Source organism: Plasmodium malariae (assembly GCF_900090045.1).
Source record: "Plasmodium malariae genome assembly, chromosome: 3".
NCBI classification, from domain to species: Eukaryota; Apicomplexa; class Aconoidasida; order Haemosporida; family Plasmodiidae; genus Plasmodium; species Plasmodium malariae.
In genome coordinates, this window is record NC_041777.1 from 197935 (window position 1) to 216821 (window position 18887).

General features: G+C 24.8%; 3 protein-coding genes across 3 annotated transcripts; 1 reads left to right on the plus strand and 2 right to left on the minus strand.

The window, feature by feature from the left end:
* On the minus strand, positions 1 to 3309 carry PmUG01_03013700 (pre-mRNA-splicing factor CLF1, putative; the record flags this gene model as incomplete). Its single annotated transcript, XM_029008762.1, has 6 exons — positions 1 to 333; positions 425 to 748; positions 860 to 958; positions 1199 to 1306; positions 1490 to 2893; positions 3283 to 3309. The coding sequence occupies 6 exons, from the start codon at positions 3307 to 3309 to the stop codon at positions 1 to 3; spliced, it is 2295 nt and encodes a 764-aa protein (XP_028859357.1).
* Positions 3310 to 6356: 3047 nt separating this feature from the next.
* PmUG01_03013800 (alpha/beta hydrolase, putative) lies at positions 6357 to 8402 on the minus strand (the record flags this gene model as incomplete). Its single annotated transcript, XM_029008764.1, has 1 exon — positions 6357 to 8402. One exon carries the CDS (start codon positions 8400 to 8402, stop codon positions 6357 to 6359), a length of 2046 nt encoding a protein of 681 aa, XP_028859358.1.
* A 6079-nt stretch (positions 8403 to 14481) lies between these two features.
* On the plus strand, positions 14482 to 18757 carry SET8 (SET domain protein, putative; the record flags this gene model as incomplete). Its single annotated transcript, XM_029008765.1, is given in 3 exon segments — positions 14482 to 14841; positions 15246 to 15677; positions 15692 to 18757. The coding sequence occupies 3 exon segments, from the start codon at positions 14482 to 14484 to the stop codon at positions 18755 to 18757; spliced, it is 3858 nt and encodes a 1285-aa protein (XP_028859359.1).
* Positions 18758 to 18887: the final 130 nt, after the last annotated feature.

Sequence of the window (18887 nt, forward strand, 5' to 3'; positions counted from 1 at the left end):
TCATCTTTCTTCCTCTTTCTGTTCTTCCTTATTCTCTTTTTCATTATCCTCATCTTCTTCCCCGTCCTCTTCTTCCTCATCTTCTTCTTCCCCGTCCTCTTCTTCCTCATCTTCTTCTTCCTCGTCCTCTTCTTCCTCGTCCTCTTCTTCCTCGTCCTCTTCTTCCTCGTCCTCTTCTTCCTCGTCCTCTTCTTCCTCGTCCTCTTCTTCCTCATCCTCTTCTTCCTGTTTTTCTTCCTTATCTTTCTCTCTTCGCTTCTCTTCGTCTTCCTTCTTCTTCCTCTCTTCCATTTGCTTCTTCCATTCCAGGGCTTTTTGTAGTATCTTCATGTTCTACAAAAAAAAAAGAAGCATAACATGAAACATGTGAAACAAAAAACGTAATACATAGCATGCCTCGAAACAAGGAAAACTCAATAAAAACGAACTGTTCATTAATATTTTTTTTTACTTGTGATTGGTTTCCGTCGTCAGGGAAAACGTAGGTGATATATTCCTCGACCATTTCATCCTCATTATTTTTGATGACTTTCCTCTTAACTTTTTTGGGTAATCTTTTTGAAGTTTTTTCAATAACTTCTTTATCTCCATAATCCTTTTCAATTTCATATAAAAAGTTTATCAATATACATCTTTCATTCGCTAATTCATTCTTTTTGCAAAATTCAATTCCGTCCTCCAGAATTTCTCTACACCGAATTATATCATCGAAGTAGATGTATTGAAACTCCGCATAACTTTTGTAAACCTGTAGAAAATAAAAAAAAAAAAAAGGGAAGCAAAAATAAGATATAATATGACTAGATAACGACATAAAGTTCCTAATTCATACTTTAAATAATTAGTATAATATTCTTACCTTATAATGTTGAGTTATATTTAATAACCTCTCATAAAGGTTCTTCGCCCTTTCATACTCCTGTAGGTTTATTTCTAAGTCTATGTAATTCTTCCATATCTGACAGAAAAAAAAGAAAGAAAAAAAAAGGAAAAAATTAACAAATATATGAATACACATATGAGTAAAGTAGTAAATTGGTTAGAAAATTAGCATTTAGGCCAGTAAGTTAACAAATTAACAAATTATAATATGCCCGCAACGCGATGCACACGACTGGACGACATATTGGGAATGTACTCCCATCGGTACAGTCCCACCAATGATAACAAACTCCAACAACATTTGAAAAAATATTACCAGTTCAGGCAGCTTCATATCATCCAAGTGTATAGCTATTTCCGCGATCTGCCGAGCCCTCTCAACTTCATCCAATGAGAGCTCAAAGTTAATCATTGATAACCATGCCTGTCAAAAATGAGAAGTTAAAAGTAAAGAATGAAAATTAATGAACAACAAAAGTCGAACGTCAAATGACGACTGTGTAAAATTTATTCGGCGCACAATGTAAGTTGCACTTGGCTATCAAACAAAGTAAGAATAATTTTACGGATTTTCGTTTGCCACCGTTCTACTTCTTTCTACTTTTACCTTCGAGTTGAAGGGGAAGGATTCCACATACTTAGCGTAAATTTCTCTACATTCCTTGATGTTACCTAGACGCAATTCTATATCGCAATATTCTTCAAATATTTTTTCCTTCTTCACGTTTTCAATTGCATGATTGTATATAGATCTTACATTTTGAATTTCTAATTGCCTTAATTCAAAATTAGCATAAAGAATATAAATCTTTTTAAATGTAAAATTTTGCTTACTTAAAATTTTAAAAATATTTTTATACACTTGTCTAGCTCTTTCTATATTCTCAGCATATAATTCTTCAAATATAGAATAGTTAATCCATATATAAATGTATCTTTTCCAAAATTTTTTATTTGATACTAAAGGCACAACACATATTGCCCTTTCATATAATTCTCTTATTCGAACAATAGACTTGTCTTTATTTATTAAATTAATATTAGATTCTTCTAGTTTAATATAATTAAACCATATATCATAATCAGCTGGACTCTTTTTTAATTCTTCCTCATAGTATATCCTTTCTTTTAATATTAGAGTTTGATCTAACTCTTCTTTATTAGCATATTTTTTTTGAAATTGTAAAAAGTTTTTATATAAAAGCTCACTCTTATCTTTTGGTAACCTCTTCAAGGCTTCTATATATATTTTTCGACATCTTTCATACTCATTATTTTCTTCTTCAAAATTACAAAAGTATATATAGAAATTTTCATCTAAAAATGAGGAAGGAAATAATTGTATACATTTTTCAAAACATGCTCTAGCTCTATCAATATTTTTATATTTCTTTTCAAATCTAATAAATTTATAAAAACACTCTAGTTTGGGTATACTAACAATAAGTCTTTCGAATATTTCTCGACATTTACTTATTTCTTTACATCTTTCTTCAAAATTAATATAACATAAAAACGATGTTTCATCTATTTTCCATTTAATCCATCTTTCGTATATATTTCGAGTATTTACAAAATTATTTAAAATCTCTTCTAAATGTGCATATTTCTTCCAAAAGGTATTCTCTAATGGTAATAATAAAACTACTCTCTCTAGTAAATTCCTTGCACTGTTAATATTTTTATTTGTTAACTCAACTTCTACATATTTTAACCATAAATTCTTGTTTGTATAATCTATATTTAAAGCTCTTTCAAAAATAGATCTAGCTCTTTTTATATCTTTTTGTTTTATTTCCCAAAGAGCATATTTTATATAGGTACTTATTAAATACCTCCTTTTTCTTATCTTATCTTCAAATTCTTTCCTTTTAGTTATCTTATATTCATTTAATTCGTCCTCATCAATTAAATTGTAGTTTACCTTCCTCTCAACTTCTTCTAAATCTAGCGCTTCGTTTATTAGCTGTTCTGCCGTTATCTGAATGTCGGCCGCGCTCTTGTTCTTCACCTGCGAAGTTAAAAGGAAAGAAAAATAAAGTTAAGAAAAATGAAGAAAATTATATTAATAAATTATTGAACAAATTTTTTATGGAAACACGCATATTGCTCTATTTTAATACATACATTGTTCACTCTTCTTCATCCGATCGACAAAAGGGTGAAAAAAGAAATAAAGCATAAATATTACCAACAGTTGCTCATGCGTGTAGTAATCTAGGGGAGATATATTACTCCATTTGACGGTAATAAAAGCTCTATACGAGTACAGATACATACATGCATACATACATATATGTATACATATGTACATATATGCGCATACATTTATATGGCATAAGCGCGAATTATACACAAACTCATCTTATTAGGCATAAATTTACTCTCTTAATTCGTTACCTGCACCTTCTTACTATTTACACTCATAGTATCCTCTTTATTTACTAAAACTTGTATCTCCTAGTATATCACATATTTTTTAAGATGATATGGAAAAATGTTAAAATTCATAAAAGAACGATTTACATGTATATTTTTACTTTAATGTACTCTTCTACTTTTTTAAATATTAATAGAACATCAAACCAGTATTTCCTAAAAAAAGAAAAGTATTTTAAAATTTGATTTCTCAAAATAAAAAACCGTAAAAAAAAAAAAAAATCTTCCTTTATTATGACATACATTTAGTAAATTTTTCCTTATGATCTTCTTCCATCACGTTTTTATTAATACATAGTTAAAATAAGATAAATAAAAATTTAGTGAAACCATTTCTTTGAATGCAAAAAGAAAACAACAAAAAGAATTTATCGCACCTTAAAGTTAGCAAAAAAAGGTATAAAAAAATATAATCATTTTTTTATGATGCTTGTAAGCGTATATTTACATTTGCCATACAAAAAAAAAAATATTATTTATGTTGAAACTTCAAAAAAAAAAAAAAAAAAAAAAAAAGTAACGTTCTCTCTGCACCTTTGTTTATTTACCATAGAAACAACTTGAAAGAGCCTAAACCATTCTCTTTCATTTTTACTTTTTTTTTTTTTTTTTTTATTTAGATTAATTAAAGAAGTCTAATTATTACAATATACATTATAAATTGGTTAATAATATTTCTTAAAATACGAAAACAAAATTAAAAAACGTTTTGCCTTTTTGGAAAAAAACCAAGTCCAATTTTTCATAATTAAGAAAAAAAAAAAAAAAAAAAGTACAAGCCCTTTCAAGTAAAAAGATTTCTTTAAAATGTACTGGAATATAAAATACGGGTTGTTCCACATGTTATAATAGAACGCGCTTATTTGTTTGTTTGATAAATATTTTTTACAATTGCATCATTTAATGTCAACTATGCAAAACTATTATGCAGTCTGTGCTGTTTTTCTTATATATATAGAAGGTGCATATTTTTCCTGTTATCATATATAACAGTAATAGGTTTAGCAGTTCTATTATTTTTATCAGTTATCTTTTATTCCGTTTAGGACACTGCCAGTGTAAATGAAAATAAAAGAAACATTTTTATTTAAATGGAGAAGAAAAGACGAAAATTGCCAAAATTGCCATCTCCATTCCAAAATAAAAAATTCAAGTTAATATTTCCTCCTCTTTTTTTTTTTTTCATCTTTTTGCACGCTTAAAAAGAATAGTGAACTTACAAGATACTCTTTTTATTATTTAATTAAATAAAATGTTCTAATTAGGGAAAAATAATAAAGCCATTATAAGGACCTTTTAACTTTTTAAAAGTAAACGATTATATTTTGCAAAAAGAAGTTAAATTTATTGAAAGGTAGAAAAAAAAAAAAAAAATAAATAAATAGCTTAACATTTAAAAAAAATTAAATATTAAAATAATATATATTAATATTAAATATTAAAAATATCAACAATGTTTAGTTGTCTTCCTATAAAATATATACAAAACACATCATTTAATTACATAAACAAAAAGTGAAAAATTTTAAATAAATAATGTGTTTAACTTGAAAAGGTTATTTAACAAAAAAAAAAAAATTATATATTATAAAATAAATAACTTATATATAAAAATAAATAAGGTGAGAGGTGTTAATATAGAGATAAAGGGGTGAATATATATAAATAATAGCAAACAAATACATGAGGCATACACAAATATATTTATGTTCAAATGGATATATTATTATTTCACAAGTACGTATACAAAATGTTGATAAATGGTAACAAAATGTGTTAATTATATATATATAAATTAAGCAAGAAAAAAAAAAAAAAAAAAAAATTACCATATTGAGGGATCCTACATTTATATATTACGTCGTATTAAAAAGGTAAATTTTCCTTATCCTTTTTACCTTATGTACACCGCATGATTTATGACTTATAAATTGGTACTCCCCTAATATTATCTCCACATATATATATATATATATATATACATATACTTGTACGCATATAACGCTTATATAACACGTAATGTATGCCCACTTCTTACAATTTCTCTCTATATATCCCTCGTATAGGCAATTTTTAAAATACATCTTATCCAGCTTTTTTTTTTTTTTTTTGTTAATTTACATATATAACTTCCCTATAAAAACAAATTACAAACTTCAATCTTTCGTCGTACCGTAGCCTTTTCCATGTGTGCTCCCATGTAAATATTAGCTCTGCCATAACTTCCCTGCACCTTTCTTTGTATTCACTGTATTATGTTACCTTCATATTACTCATGTTATCCACATTGCTCATACTTTATATGCATCATTTCCATTAAGCTCTGTTAAAAGATATCCCCGTTTTGCGCTAATAACACTCCTTAGAAGATACTTCATAAAAAATATATTAACTATCTTCTTATTCTTTATTCAAAACCGTTAACATACAATTTTACAAGCAAGATGTACTAGCTTATTTTTCCATTCATATTATAAGTATATACGTAATAAATACACAAAAACTGTACATTTCTCCCCTCCACTTAAATCATTTTTCTCGCCACTATTGTTAATATATGCACCATTAATCATTTCTATATCATTTAACAATTTTAATATAAGCTACAATATATTTTTACCAATCTTCTAAATGGCATCAAGCTCACCTCCCAGTGCATATTGAATAACCTTGAGTGATTTATTTTAAATTATAAATATTTAAATGCGCATTACTTGAGGTTAAATGGGAACACAAAAAAAAAAAAAAAAAAAAATGACGTAAAATATGAGGTTGTAATATGACGTAATGTATGAGGTATAATATGACGTAATGTATGAGGTATAATGTGACGTAATGTATGAGGTATAATGTAACGTATAATATAAAGTGTAATAAAAGGTGTAATATGATGTAAACTATAATGTAAGGTATACTATAAGGCACAATACTTTGCACAATATTATGCACAATATCAGACATAATTTAATGATAAATATTCTCCTTTTCCTACCAATTCCTACAATTTCTCCCGAATTACTTCTCACCATTAATCATTAGGTTAATTTTTCATTCGACACCGAATGATAAGCATATAATGAACTAATATTATTCAATGTACTACTAGCAGAGGAAACATCTCTCTTTACAGGTTCCACAATATTATTATTGGCTTTTATTTCATCCTTTTGTTCATCATAAATAAAATCATTAAAACTATTAAAACTTGATTTATGAATATCTGGCATATTATTCTTCATTCCTTTACGTACATTATTTCTATTTATAAAATAAGGTTTCGCACATATTTCTTTACTTTCATGTTGCATTTTTTGTACAGAGGCTAAGGACACAGCAGGAGATAATGGACATCCTGATCCATATTTTGATATTTTTTCACAAGGTTTATTAATTCTAGTATAATTTGATTTTGTTAAATCCTTATTATTCATATTTTCATAGCTACGATTATTACTTTTAACACTTTCATTCATTATATCATTGCTACTATTAATTCCATTTGTATTTTTATGTGCATTATTCATATTATGCCCCTCAATAATATTGTTAATATCTTGTCGTATCCTTGGTACTCTGTCTACTTTATAGCTATTTCGTTTCATTTGTGATATTTTAATATTAGGATTTTGTGAATTACTTTCTACTTGCGTCATTTTTTCATTTTGCATTCTAATTATTTTATCGTAATTAGCATTGCTACTAGAAGCTTCATCCACGTTGGAAGTTTCCCTTTTCACTGAGTAGACATAACTAGAGCAATTTTTTTTACCAGTTACCTTATTATTATTACTAGTGCTGTTTATTTTACTACTGTAACTGTTATTATTAATGTTATAATTGTAGTTCTTATAGACTCTTTCACTACTATCAATACCTGCATTCTTATTGCCATTATTATCCCGTTTTAAGTTGTTAACATTGTAATTCTGATTATATAAATTGTCATAATTACTATTTGCACATGTATACGTTGCTAAATTCTCAATACTAGGAGAACTGTCATTCTCACAAAAAGTTTTGTCTGGTATTGTTTTCATAATTGATTCCATAGATCCAAATATAGTGCTCATACTAGAAGAAGAATTGTAACCATATTCATTATTTTTAACTGGATGTACATTTTTCTTACAATTCCATTTATCTACACTGCTAGCGATAGAATTCAACTCATCTGTCTTTGGTAAACTTCTAACCTTTTCTTCTACTCCTTGTTTATTTTCTGGAGTATCATTTCCTCCTACTCTCTCTTTCAACTGTTCTTTTATTTTCTTAGTATTATTTAATATAAAGGTATTTCTTAATTTCTGGGTACTGATGTTAGCAATGTTATATACGCTGTTGACATTTTCACGTATATTGTTTCTCAATATATAAAGAAAAGTTCCTAAAGCAGCATTTACTTTATCACCAAAACAGCTTTCTAAATTATTATGTCCACCTTCATCAATAAACATATAATATGTATTTACATTCGTTTTTCGAATCATTTCCTCGGTTCCATGATATGTTAACAGTTTATCCTTTTTTCCATGAATAAATAGAATCGGACATTTTATTAGATGAACCTTATCTATATTACAAAATAAATCATAAGGTAACGTAAATTTAAGTTTTAATTTAACTCTATGAATCGATGATATTGGAGCTTGTAAGATTAAACCTAATAAATCTCTTTTTGTTGCTATATGTACTGAAGCAGCAGAACCTAAACTTCTACCATATGCCACTACACTGTCTTTAGGAACATTCAGATTTTTAGTTAAATAATCATATGCTGCTTCAACATCATTATAAAGATGAGTTTCAGTTGGATATCCTGTACTTTGACCATACCCACTATAGTCATATGCAAACAAATTTAATCCTAATCGTTTAGATTTATATTGAAAATAAGATACAAAATCACCTATATCCTCTGCATTTCCATGACTAAACAAGACTGTGATATCTGCATGGTTGTTAATAAAAAAACCGCATATTGTACTACCATGTTTCGTTTTTATAAAATGTAAATTCTTATTATTTTTCGAATAGCTTGGAGGATGTGGTCTAAATATTATCTGATTTAATACATTCCCCATAACTTTTTATATTAAAGGATAAAAAAAAAAAAAAAAACAAATAATATAATAAAAAGGTTCTGAAACGATACATATATGTATTTCTTTTGCATGGGTATATATACATTTATACATATGTGTATTGCATGTATGCATATTATACATATGTATTAATATCTTATCAAATGTTTAAATCAAAATGTAAAATAATGAAAGGGAAAAAAAAAAAAAAAAAGGGAAAAAAAATAAAACAAAGTACAAGGTAAACATGTAAAAGACTATACAAATTATGTATACACACAAAAACACATGTATATATATGTAAAAACATATATATGCAACATGTATCAACTAAAGCGCGCAGCTTAAAATTTGCCTTTTAAAAAATTATCAAAATTTTGCAACCATTTATAAATACACTTGTTACTTTAAATATGGAATTACATTTATAGTATTTTAATTAAATTTTAAAAATATATTCATTACAAAACACTAAATATACATAAAAGGAAAATTATTAAAAATTAAAAAAGGCACAATTCGTATAAATTGGAAATGTGGTTATATATTTTATAAATACTGGAATGCTTACTTAAATATATAAAATATGCATATATATTAAAAATTTATTCAAAGAAGTACATATAAATACAAACATTATATATACATATATATATTTTATATATATATATATATATAGTACATACAATCGTTTAACACTTGGTTATGTTGCCTTTACCTTAACATGCATATGTTTTCACAACACTTTTTACATATACATATACACGTACACATATACTAATATACTTTCCCTTACATTAGTACAAATATAATCACGTATTCTTAAAAAAGCAAAATGCACGTAACAATAAGGTATCTTGATAAAAACATTTTGTGTGCAGGGCTAATTTTCTTAGTCTCCTAATTACTATCTTTATCTCGTTCTATCCTTAATCAAATTTACACAAAAATTAGGGAAAACCTAAATACAATGTAATACATCAATGTAATACATCAATGTAATGCATCAATGTAATGCATCGATGTAATATATCAATCTAATGTATTAATGTAATATATCAATACTCCTATTTTTACGCCAAAAATTGCACTAAAAAGTATTTGTACATATGAGTATATATGTTGGCACATTAATTAATATTTTTTTATATACATTTTGTAATTATAAAATATTAAAAAAAAAAATTCTTTTTTTTTACTTTAAAATGTTATATATCCAAGCAGAAAAATATTTTTACTTACAAGCATCAAAGTTGTAATACAATGCATGAATTATATAGATAAATTATTCAAAAAGTTATTGGACAAAAAAAAAATTGAAAATATTAAAAAAAAAAATCATAAACAAATTATTTCTCTAATAAAAAAAATAAATAAAATTCCTTATATATTAATAAAAAATAACTGCAATTCGAAATTATGTCCACCGTTACAAATGAAAAAAAAAAAAATTGTACACATGTATTTGTCCATGTACGTACAATAAATAATTAAAATGTAATATTCCACACAATTTTTTAAAGAGATATTGAAAGTAAATAAATAAATATATATATATATGTTTATGTGCACATAAATCAATACTATTTTTTAAGTAATTTATGTTTATTCCGGGGGGCGAGAACACGAAAATTTAATACTCTATTAAAATGAAATCGCACAATCATAAATATGTAATTAAAATTCTATATACATAGTAAATACCTTATATACTACTAAAACCTAAATTCATACACAAAAACAACTGAAATGTGTAATTATATATATATATATACAAGTGTATGTTATATGTGCATATAATTTATAATATTAAACACTACTACAGAGGTAAATATTTTCTACTAATTTCACAGTTTGTACAACAAACTACTAAATATTTAAATGGAGTATATTCCATAACTGTCAAAAATATAGAGATATATATCTATAATATATAAATAAGCATATATGTACTAAACATAAAATAAAATTATAAATATATACTTCTAAAAACCACGTACAAACTTGAATGAAATTTAAAATTTTCAAGTAAATAATTCTTTTCATTATAAAGAATAATTTATGTTTAATTTATATATTTTCTAATTAATTTTTTTTTAAACTTTATTATTACTATTTATTAGAAAACAAATTTTGTTTTTTTTAATATACACTGAAAAATGTGCTGCAATAAAATGTATGTATAAAGTTTATAATGCATTTAAGTATATATATAAATATACATACAAACAATATCATGAATATAAAAAATTAATATATGTAAGATATATGATAACATAATAATTACACATGAAGGAGATCCTTAAAAAAACAAATATATAATAAAAAAAAAAAAGAAAGAATGTTAACATAAAAATATACTTAAATGTTATATAACATGTAATGAAGAATTTTTGTACATGTATACACCCATCCAACAACAATTTACAAAAAGAACATTTTTTTCTTCTTTTAAAGCCTCTAAAAGGGTATAAAAATAAATTGATAAAAATAATATTTTCAAACTTTTAGAAATATATATAAAATATCTTCATAAACTTTTAATATTATTTAATTTTTTCCATGCATTTATACTTATATATATTTATACGTATACTATGTTATATATATATATTGTAATACATATAATAATTATACCCTTCTAATATATATGAGATTTTTACTTATTTGTAAATTTATATTTGTATATTTTTGTGCCGACGTATTTGTTACGTAAATAATATATATGTATATATATTTATATTTCTATAGATAACGTTGCAGCTATTTTTTTTTTTTGTAAGTTTGTTTATATATAATATATCTTTATTTTTTTAAACCGTAATTTTTTTTTTTTTTATTGCTCATGTTCTTTTTTAGCCTTTTAATTAGCAATTATTTTTACATATGAGCTAGAAAAAAAAAAAAAAAAAAAAAAGCCACTTCATGTTTTCATGCATGTTTCAATGAATAATTTAAAATGTAACATAAAGTTTTTTATTGTATATCTTGTATATAAAAATTACATGTATTTAAACAAATGATTTTAACCCTAATTATTTTTAATAGTGGTAAAAAAAAAAAAAAATATATATATATATATATATATATATATATATATATATATATATATATGAATATATAGAGCAACATGTTACATTACGTAGCATAAATCTGAGAAAAATAAAACGAAAAAAAAAATGAAAAAAAACGACACCATTATATATTTTAATAATTAATTTAAAATTAAGTAAAATTTAAAAAAAGCCTTGCATGGTCATATATTTATATATAAATGTAAATCTAACATATATATACATACAAACATACATGTAATGGAAAAATTATGATACCAGAGCACCAATGAATTAAATTTCTTCTGATAAATGTAACTTAATGGAATATGTATAAAAAATCCTTTTATGAGCATACGAACAATTCCCTGAGTAACTGTAAGTATGCGTTTTTTCATTTATATTAAAATACAAAACATTTTTATAGAGTCTTATTTTTTCCTTTGTTGAAGTAACCCTCAAATATTTTTATGTTTATAAAAAAAACTTATACAAAACAGTACAATTACCGAGATATCGTATACCATTTCCTACTAAAAATATACATACATACCTACATACATACATAAATTCATACAAACATACATACTAACATATATACATACATATATATATATATATATATATATATAAGTATATTAAGTTATGTAGTAAAGTGAAAGTGTGACCATCTTAAAAGAACGACTCTTTTAAATGTTTGTTTTAACGTTTTCCATGTAGACATTTTAAGTTTATCATATAATACTTATTTTAAAAACTGATTGAAAAACATTTTAAAAGTGGATTAATTCAACATCTTATTATATCAATTTTTCCGTACAAGATTTAAAATAAGAATTTTAATATTTATCTAAAATGTCTATAGTAGCCCATATATGGTTCTGTAAATTTGTTTGTTAAACAATTTAACGTTTTCTTTGTCCTGTTTTATTTTTATATAACTATTATTTCCACACCATTAATAAGCAAAAAATTTTGTAAAGATAATTGAGCTACCGAGAATCTTGAATTAACCATTTAACTTACGAAATTTAAATGATAAAATTTTCTTTTCTTAAATTAAGGTTAATAAAACAGACGTCACAAAAATAATAAAATAGTAATAATAATAATAAATTACATTTTTTGCTAATTCTGCTTCTCTCTTTAAAGTAATAAGCATTAAACACAATCTTTTTTTTCAAAAATATATAAAAAAAAAACTATTAGGTAAAATATATAATTATATATCAAGGAAAATTTTTGAATAATATAAATATTTATACATTTATATATTGCCTATTTCATCATTTGATCAAAAATCTTAAAATGGTTTTAAAATAATATAAAAAAATACAAAAGAACCATGTTTAAAACGTGCATTTTCTTATAGTAATTTTGTAAAATTATATACTACCACTGGAAAATGTGTAAATTAAAAAGTGATACATCAATAGGAAATGGATTACATTTTTAGCACAATTTTTTTTTTTTTTGTTTATTAATGCGTATACTTTTATGGCATTATTCGAAACACACACACGGAATATAGGCTAAAATTTTGTTAAATAAAAAAAAAACAAATCTTAATAAAAGATTAGAATTTTCAATTTTTTTTTTTTTTTTTTTTTCTTTTAATAGTAGTCACGTTCGTCATTTCTTACTTAAATAAAATTTGAATCTATAAAAAGTTATATTTCTTTATTTCCTCTCTTTTAAAAGATATAAGAATAAATATTATGTAATAGTGACAAATTTGTTTTACAATCGTAAATTTTCCCACATATTTCACGAGTGAACATGTCTCTATGAAGATGCTAAAAAAATTATTGCCGAATATGAATAACTTTTAAAGAATTCACAATTAGTGGTACTTTCAAAAAACATCTTTCCTCTTATCCGACAAAACATCTACTGTTGTGTGTGTTCGCCTACATATATGTATGTATATATATTTATATATTTTATTTTTTTTATATTAAAAAATTAATGTAACACTTTTTTTGACGTTTTGACTAAGCATTCCATAAACATATTACAAAAATGAAAAAAAAAGCAAAAAAGAAGAGCTAGAAATTAAAAAATGAACTTTTTAGAACACTCGACAAATAGAAACATAATACATTTAAAATATATTCCTACAATCACAAATATGTGTATAAATTAATGTTATATATATATATAATTTATACATAGCCGTAGGTAGGAATAAAAATTTCACCCGCACTACGTCATAAAAAACGTGTGAAAAAATAATACATTTATGAAGGTTTTAACCTTTGAATTTTTTTTATTTTACTCTTGTTCTTTTTGTTAAAATTAAGTATTTGTATATTCCAAGAATTTCATTTTTTGTGCTATAATTTTGGAACAGATAGCTCTTTTTTTTTTTTTTTTTTCTTTGGTTTCTCATTATACACTTACCAAAAATATATATTAATTTTTATTAAACATTTTAATCTTCACATATCGTACATTTTATTAGTTCTTTATTTTTCGTACTTTTTGCTAGTCCTTTTTTCGTAAATATTAGTACATTTTTCGTACATTTTCCTAGTCCTTCGTTTTTCGTATATTATATTAGTCCTTCCTTTATCGTACATTTTAGTAGTCCTTCATTTTTCGTACATTTTATTTGTCCTTTATTTTTCGACCATTTTATTTGTCCTTTATTTTTCGAAAATTTTATTAGTCTTCTTTTTTCGAACATTTTATTAGTCTTCTTTTTTCGAACATTTTATTAGTCTTCTTTTTTCGAATATTATATTAGTCTTCAGTTTTCGCACATTTTATAAATTTTTTTTTCAAACCCTTTTTTTTTTTTGTTATACGATTTTTTTTAAGTATTGAACATTTATGCATTGATTAGAAATTTTGTAATATATAAATAATCCAATACATTTTTGAAGTTTTTTGTTTAGAATATTATCGAAATTTTACCTAATGCGATAATTTTTGCAATTTTTATTTCTTCTCTTTTTCATTACGCAAAAGAAGGAAAATTATATACATGTAGTATATGCTATGTTAGGATAAATATCTGGAAAATGAAAGCTCCAAATACAAATATAAGTAAAAATATGAATAGGTATACAAATAGGGGTGCAAACATAATTAGTGACAAACTTGGTAGCAGAAAATTTACTAGCGACAAGTTTAGTAGTCACCAATTTAACAGCCACCAATTTGGATATGCTAATAACTCTTTTGAAAATTCAGTATCAGTAATATGGATTGAGAAAGAAAAACTAGATTCTGTTATTCACATACCATTATATTCAGATGTATCAAAATATTTCGAAGATTTAAGTAAAAACCCAACTAAACAAGAAAAAAATGATTTTGTTCTCTCGAAAATCTTTTTGCTTTTTGATGATAACAGCTGTAACATTGCAATTGATATTTCGGTGAGAACTTGCAAATGAAAAAATAAAATAAAAGGGATAAATACATAAATTGGCTAAAAAATTAGCCAATTTTTACCCTATCAAAAAAGAAAAAAAAAAAGAAAAAAACGTTTTACACAAAATGTGTGTATTATTATTTTATTATTTTTTTTTTTTAATAAAAGCTATATCCGTTACATGTGCAAGGCTTATTTGAGAGACATTTGTGTTCGAGTTGTCCTATTGTGCAAATGTGCCGCTTCATCTCGCTTTACTCTTCTTCATTCCGCTTCGTTTCGTTTTTTTTTTTTTTTTTTTTATTTCATCTTATCCAATCCTTGTACTTACTTTTCCAATTCGCGTAATTTACCTTTTTGTGTATTTTTTATAATATCCTTTATTACGTTCTTGTTAACATTTTATAGCCCCTGTGCGAAATGGAAAATAACAAAATTCCCCTTTTGATTTATGAGCGCTATTATTTTTGGAGCCTGCATTTTTTATTTGAAAAATCAAAAATAAAGAGACAGAAGTTAAATTTGAGCTCAGATTTTAACTTAAGATATTGCATTAAGAAATATAATATCTATGATGATGTTTATATGTACACGTCCATATACAACTGCGCATATAACAAACATGAAGACCAAAAAATTAACAGTTATAATAGTAGTGAATTAATCAAAAATGATGATACAAATGTAAATAAAGAATTAACTATTTATAATAATGACTATATAAAATACCTTTATTTAAATGATTTAAAAAATAACCAAAATAATTTTTGTGAAAAAAATCTATATTCAAATAATGAAATTAAATGGTATCGCATAAAAATTAAAATAGAAAGTGTAGGAAAAAAAAAAAAAATAACAGTTATTTTTCATATAATGCAAATAGTTATAACACTTTTAATTTAAAAGAAGATACATCTTGTAATATGCATAATAAAAATATACAGGATAATATCAGTAAACTTTCAAATATTAACAATGAAGCAGCAAGAAAAAATTTAAATAATTTAATGAAAATTCAAAAAAGGAAATTTATAATGTATAATCAAGATAAAGAAAAAATTAAAAAGGACATGTCCATTGTTGAAATGGGTAAAATCAGTGGTAGTAAATATGATAAATCTGGTAAACAAAATAATAGAGACAGCTGTAGCAGTAGTAATAATGGGAAAAGGAAAAGAAAAAATTGGTATTATTACAAAAGTAGTAGTAATGAAATGACGTGCGACGAAGAAAACATGTCCAATACAAGGGAAAATTCGATATATACCATACGTGAAGAAAACATTTACAATAAAAACGATAAAAACAATAAAAACGATAAAAACAATAAAAACAATAAAAATAATAAAAACAATAATAATAATAAAAATAATAAAAATAATAAATATAATAAAAACAAGAAAAGAAAAAGTGAAAAGAACAATGAGGACTCTTTATGTAGAAGCAGTAGTGCCACCAGTACAAGTAGTAGGAGTAACAGAAGTGGTAGAATAAATTCGATTTCCTTACCTACACAAAATAGTAAGCGGTGTAATGTACCTAAGAGCTTGAGTTTCCAGTATAAAATTTCAAAAAAAAAACATTCGACAAAACATAGGACAGTTATTGATCATACTAAGCAAGCAATACTTAAATTAAAAGAATATATGCCAACTTTACAACCAACATCCGAAAATAGAAGTAGCATTGAAACGTTTAAGTCCAAATTTTCCAGTAGTGAATTTGATAGTTTTGAAAATGTTCAAATTCATGGAAAAGAACAAGATGAAGCGGTAGAGGTGGACGTAGAAGAGGAAGAAGGAAAAAAGGAAAAAGAAGAAGACGAGATTGAAGAAGGTAATATACAGGAGGATGTAACGGAAGATAAAGAGAAACATGTGAAAGAGAATGTAGAAGGGTATAACGAAGAGCATAACGAAGGGTATGACAGAGTGGATGACGAAGAGGACAAACCAAATGGGAGAAAACAAAAAGCACAAATATGCTGCAACACAACGACAGAAAAAGTTGAAAAGGGAAGAACTCAAATTACGAATGGAAACACCCAAAATGAAAACACTACACAGTTTCTGATTGAATCATCTAAACTATATAAAATAGATAGCGATGAACATATAACAAACTTTAGAAAAATGTTTTCAAAAGAATGGGAGAGTAATGAGATAAACGAGAAGTTAGTTGAACAAAAGTTTAATCAAAATGATACATTAGACATATATATAAATAAAATTTTAAAAAATATTCTTAACAAAAAAAAATCATATTTGAATTCCTTATCGAAAAATTTCGAAAGAATTGAAACATTTTATAAACAAAATTACAAAGTATTTATAATTGATAGTAAAGAAATTCTAAATGATAAAAGAGATTGTTTTAAAAATGATTATAATGTATACACTTTATCAGATGAACAAAATGATGAAAGTAGTAATAACGTTGACATCTTTGAGCAGTTTAAGAAGTATGTACAAAAAGAAAAGGAGAAGTGCGCACACAGTTATCAAATAAATTTAACTAGTGATCCAAATAGAAGAAGCAAAAGGTGTAAAATGTATAGTAAAACCCAAATAAATGATAACAAACTTTGCATTGAGAAAAAAGAATACAGAAGTGATGATGATCGTAAGGATGGTAATGATATTAAAGAAACTAGTTTATTGGTGGGAAATGAACAAGTCAAAACTGTAGGAAATAATTATGGAAAATTTAATTCAATGAAAGAAAACGAAGTTGGACTTTTCCAAGAGAAACATGTTGATCCTCCTTACCAATTAGATGGTCATACAGAAGATGGAGTCATATTTTATGCCTTCAATAAAAAAGATAAAAAGTGTGGAAAAAAACTTAAAGAAGGGGATAGTATATACATTAAATTTAATGATTCTTCTGATGATTATGATAAGATGAGAATATTAAAAAAGAAAACGGTTATACAAATTTTAATATATTTAATAAAAAGCCAGGAGAATTTAAAATTGTCTAATATATCAACCTATGCACCCGACTTATTGTGGAATGTCTCATTACATTTTAAAAAAAATACTTTTGATTTAGAATTAAACTTCGAAAAAATGTATAAATATTTTTTAACCAATTATACAAAAGAAATAAATAATGACACATTATATTTTAATGAACAAGAAAATGACAAAAAAAAGGAAAAAATTGCCAAGAAAAAATATCAAAAAGAAATGGAAATAATGAAACTAAAAGATAACGTAGCCTTTCTAGATAAATTTCTTCAAAATGTAAATGATACAAAATTAAAAAAATTAAAGGAAGCACAAACGGAATATTATGAAAAATATGAATATGACAGAACCATAAACAGGTTAAATAAACAACAACTGATTGATTTGTTCATAGATAAAGAAAACGAAATTAATGTAATTCCTTTATCTCTTTTAAAAGAAAAAAGTAGAAATATAATTTATGAAGAAAATATTAAAATGAACATGTTTGCATGTATAAAGGTAATATTTGATGACATTAAAGGAAGATGCATATATTCAGCTAGCGATTTGAACAAATTTGATTTTGTTTTTGAATATGTTGGGGAGCTTTTAACTCATAATGAAGCTATGAAGAGAGAACAAAAATATATTAAAAATAGAAAAAAAGGATGTTATATGTTTTATTTTAAACATGAAAATAAAAGATATTGTATTGATGGAACAGAAGAAAATATTGATGCTGCTATTAATAACAGAGACAAAAAATACTTTTTAAGATCCTTTGCTAGATTAGTAAATCATTCAAAAAAAAATGCTAATTTAATTCCTAAAGTCCTAACAGTTTTGAACCATCCCAGACTCTTTTTTGTTGCCTCAAGGAACATAAAACAAGGGGAGGAGTTACTAATAGATTATGGTGAACGAGATAGGGAAATAATCAAAAATAATGAGTGGCTAAAGTGTTAATGGATATTTGTGTGTGTACCTGCATGTTTTTGGAGGGGATATAAAAGCGTATAAACTGTAACGGGATCAAAAGGGACACAGTGGGACCTAATGAAGTAATTCCATTTTGGATTCCCTCTCTTTTCTTTCT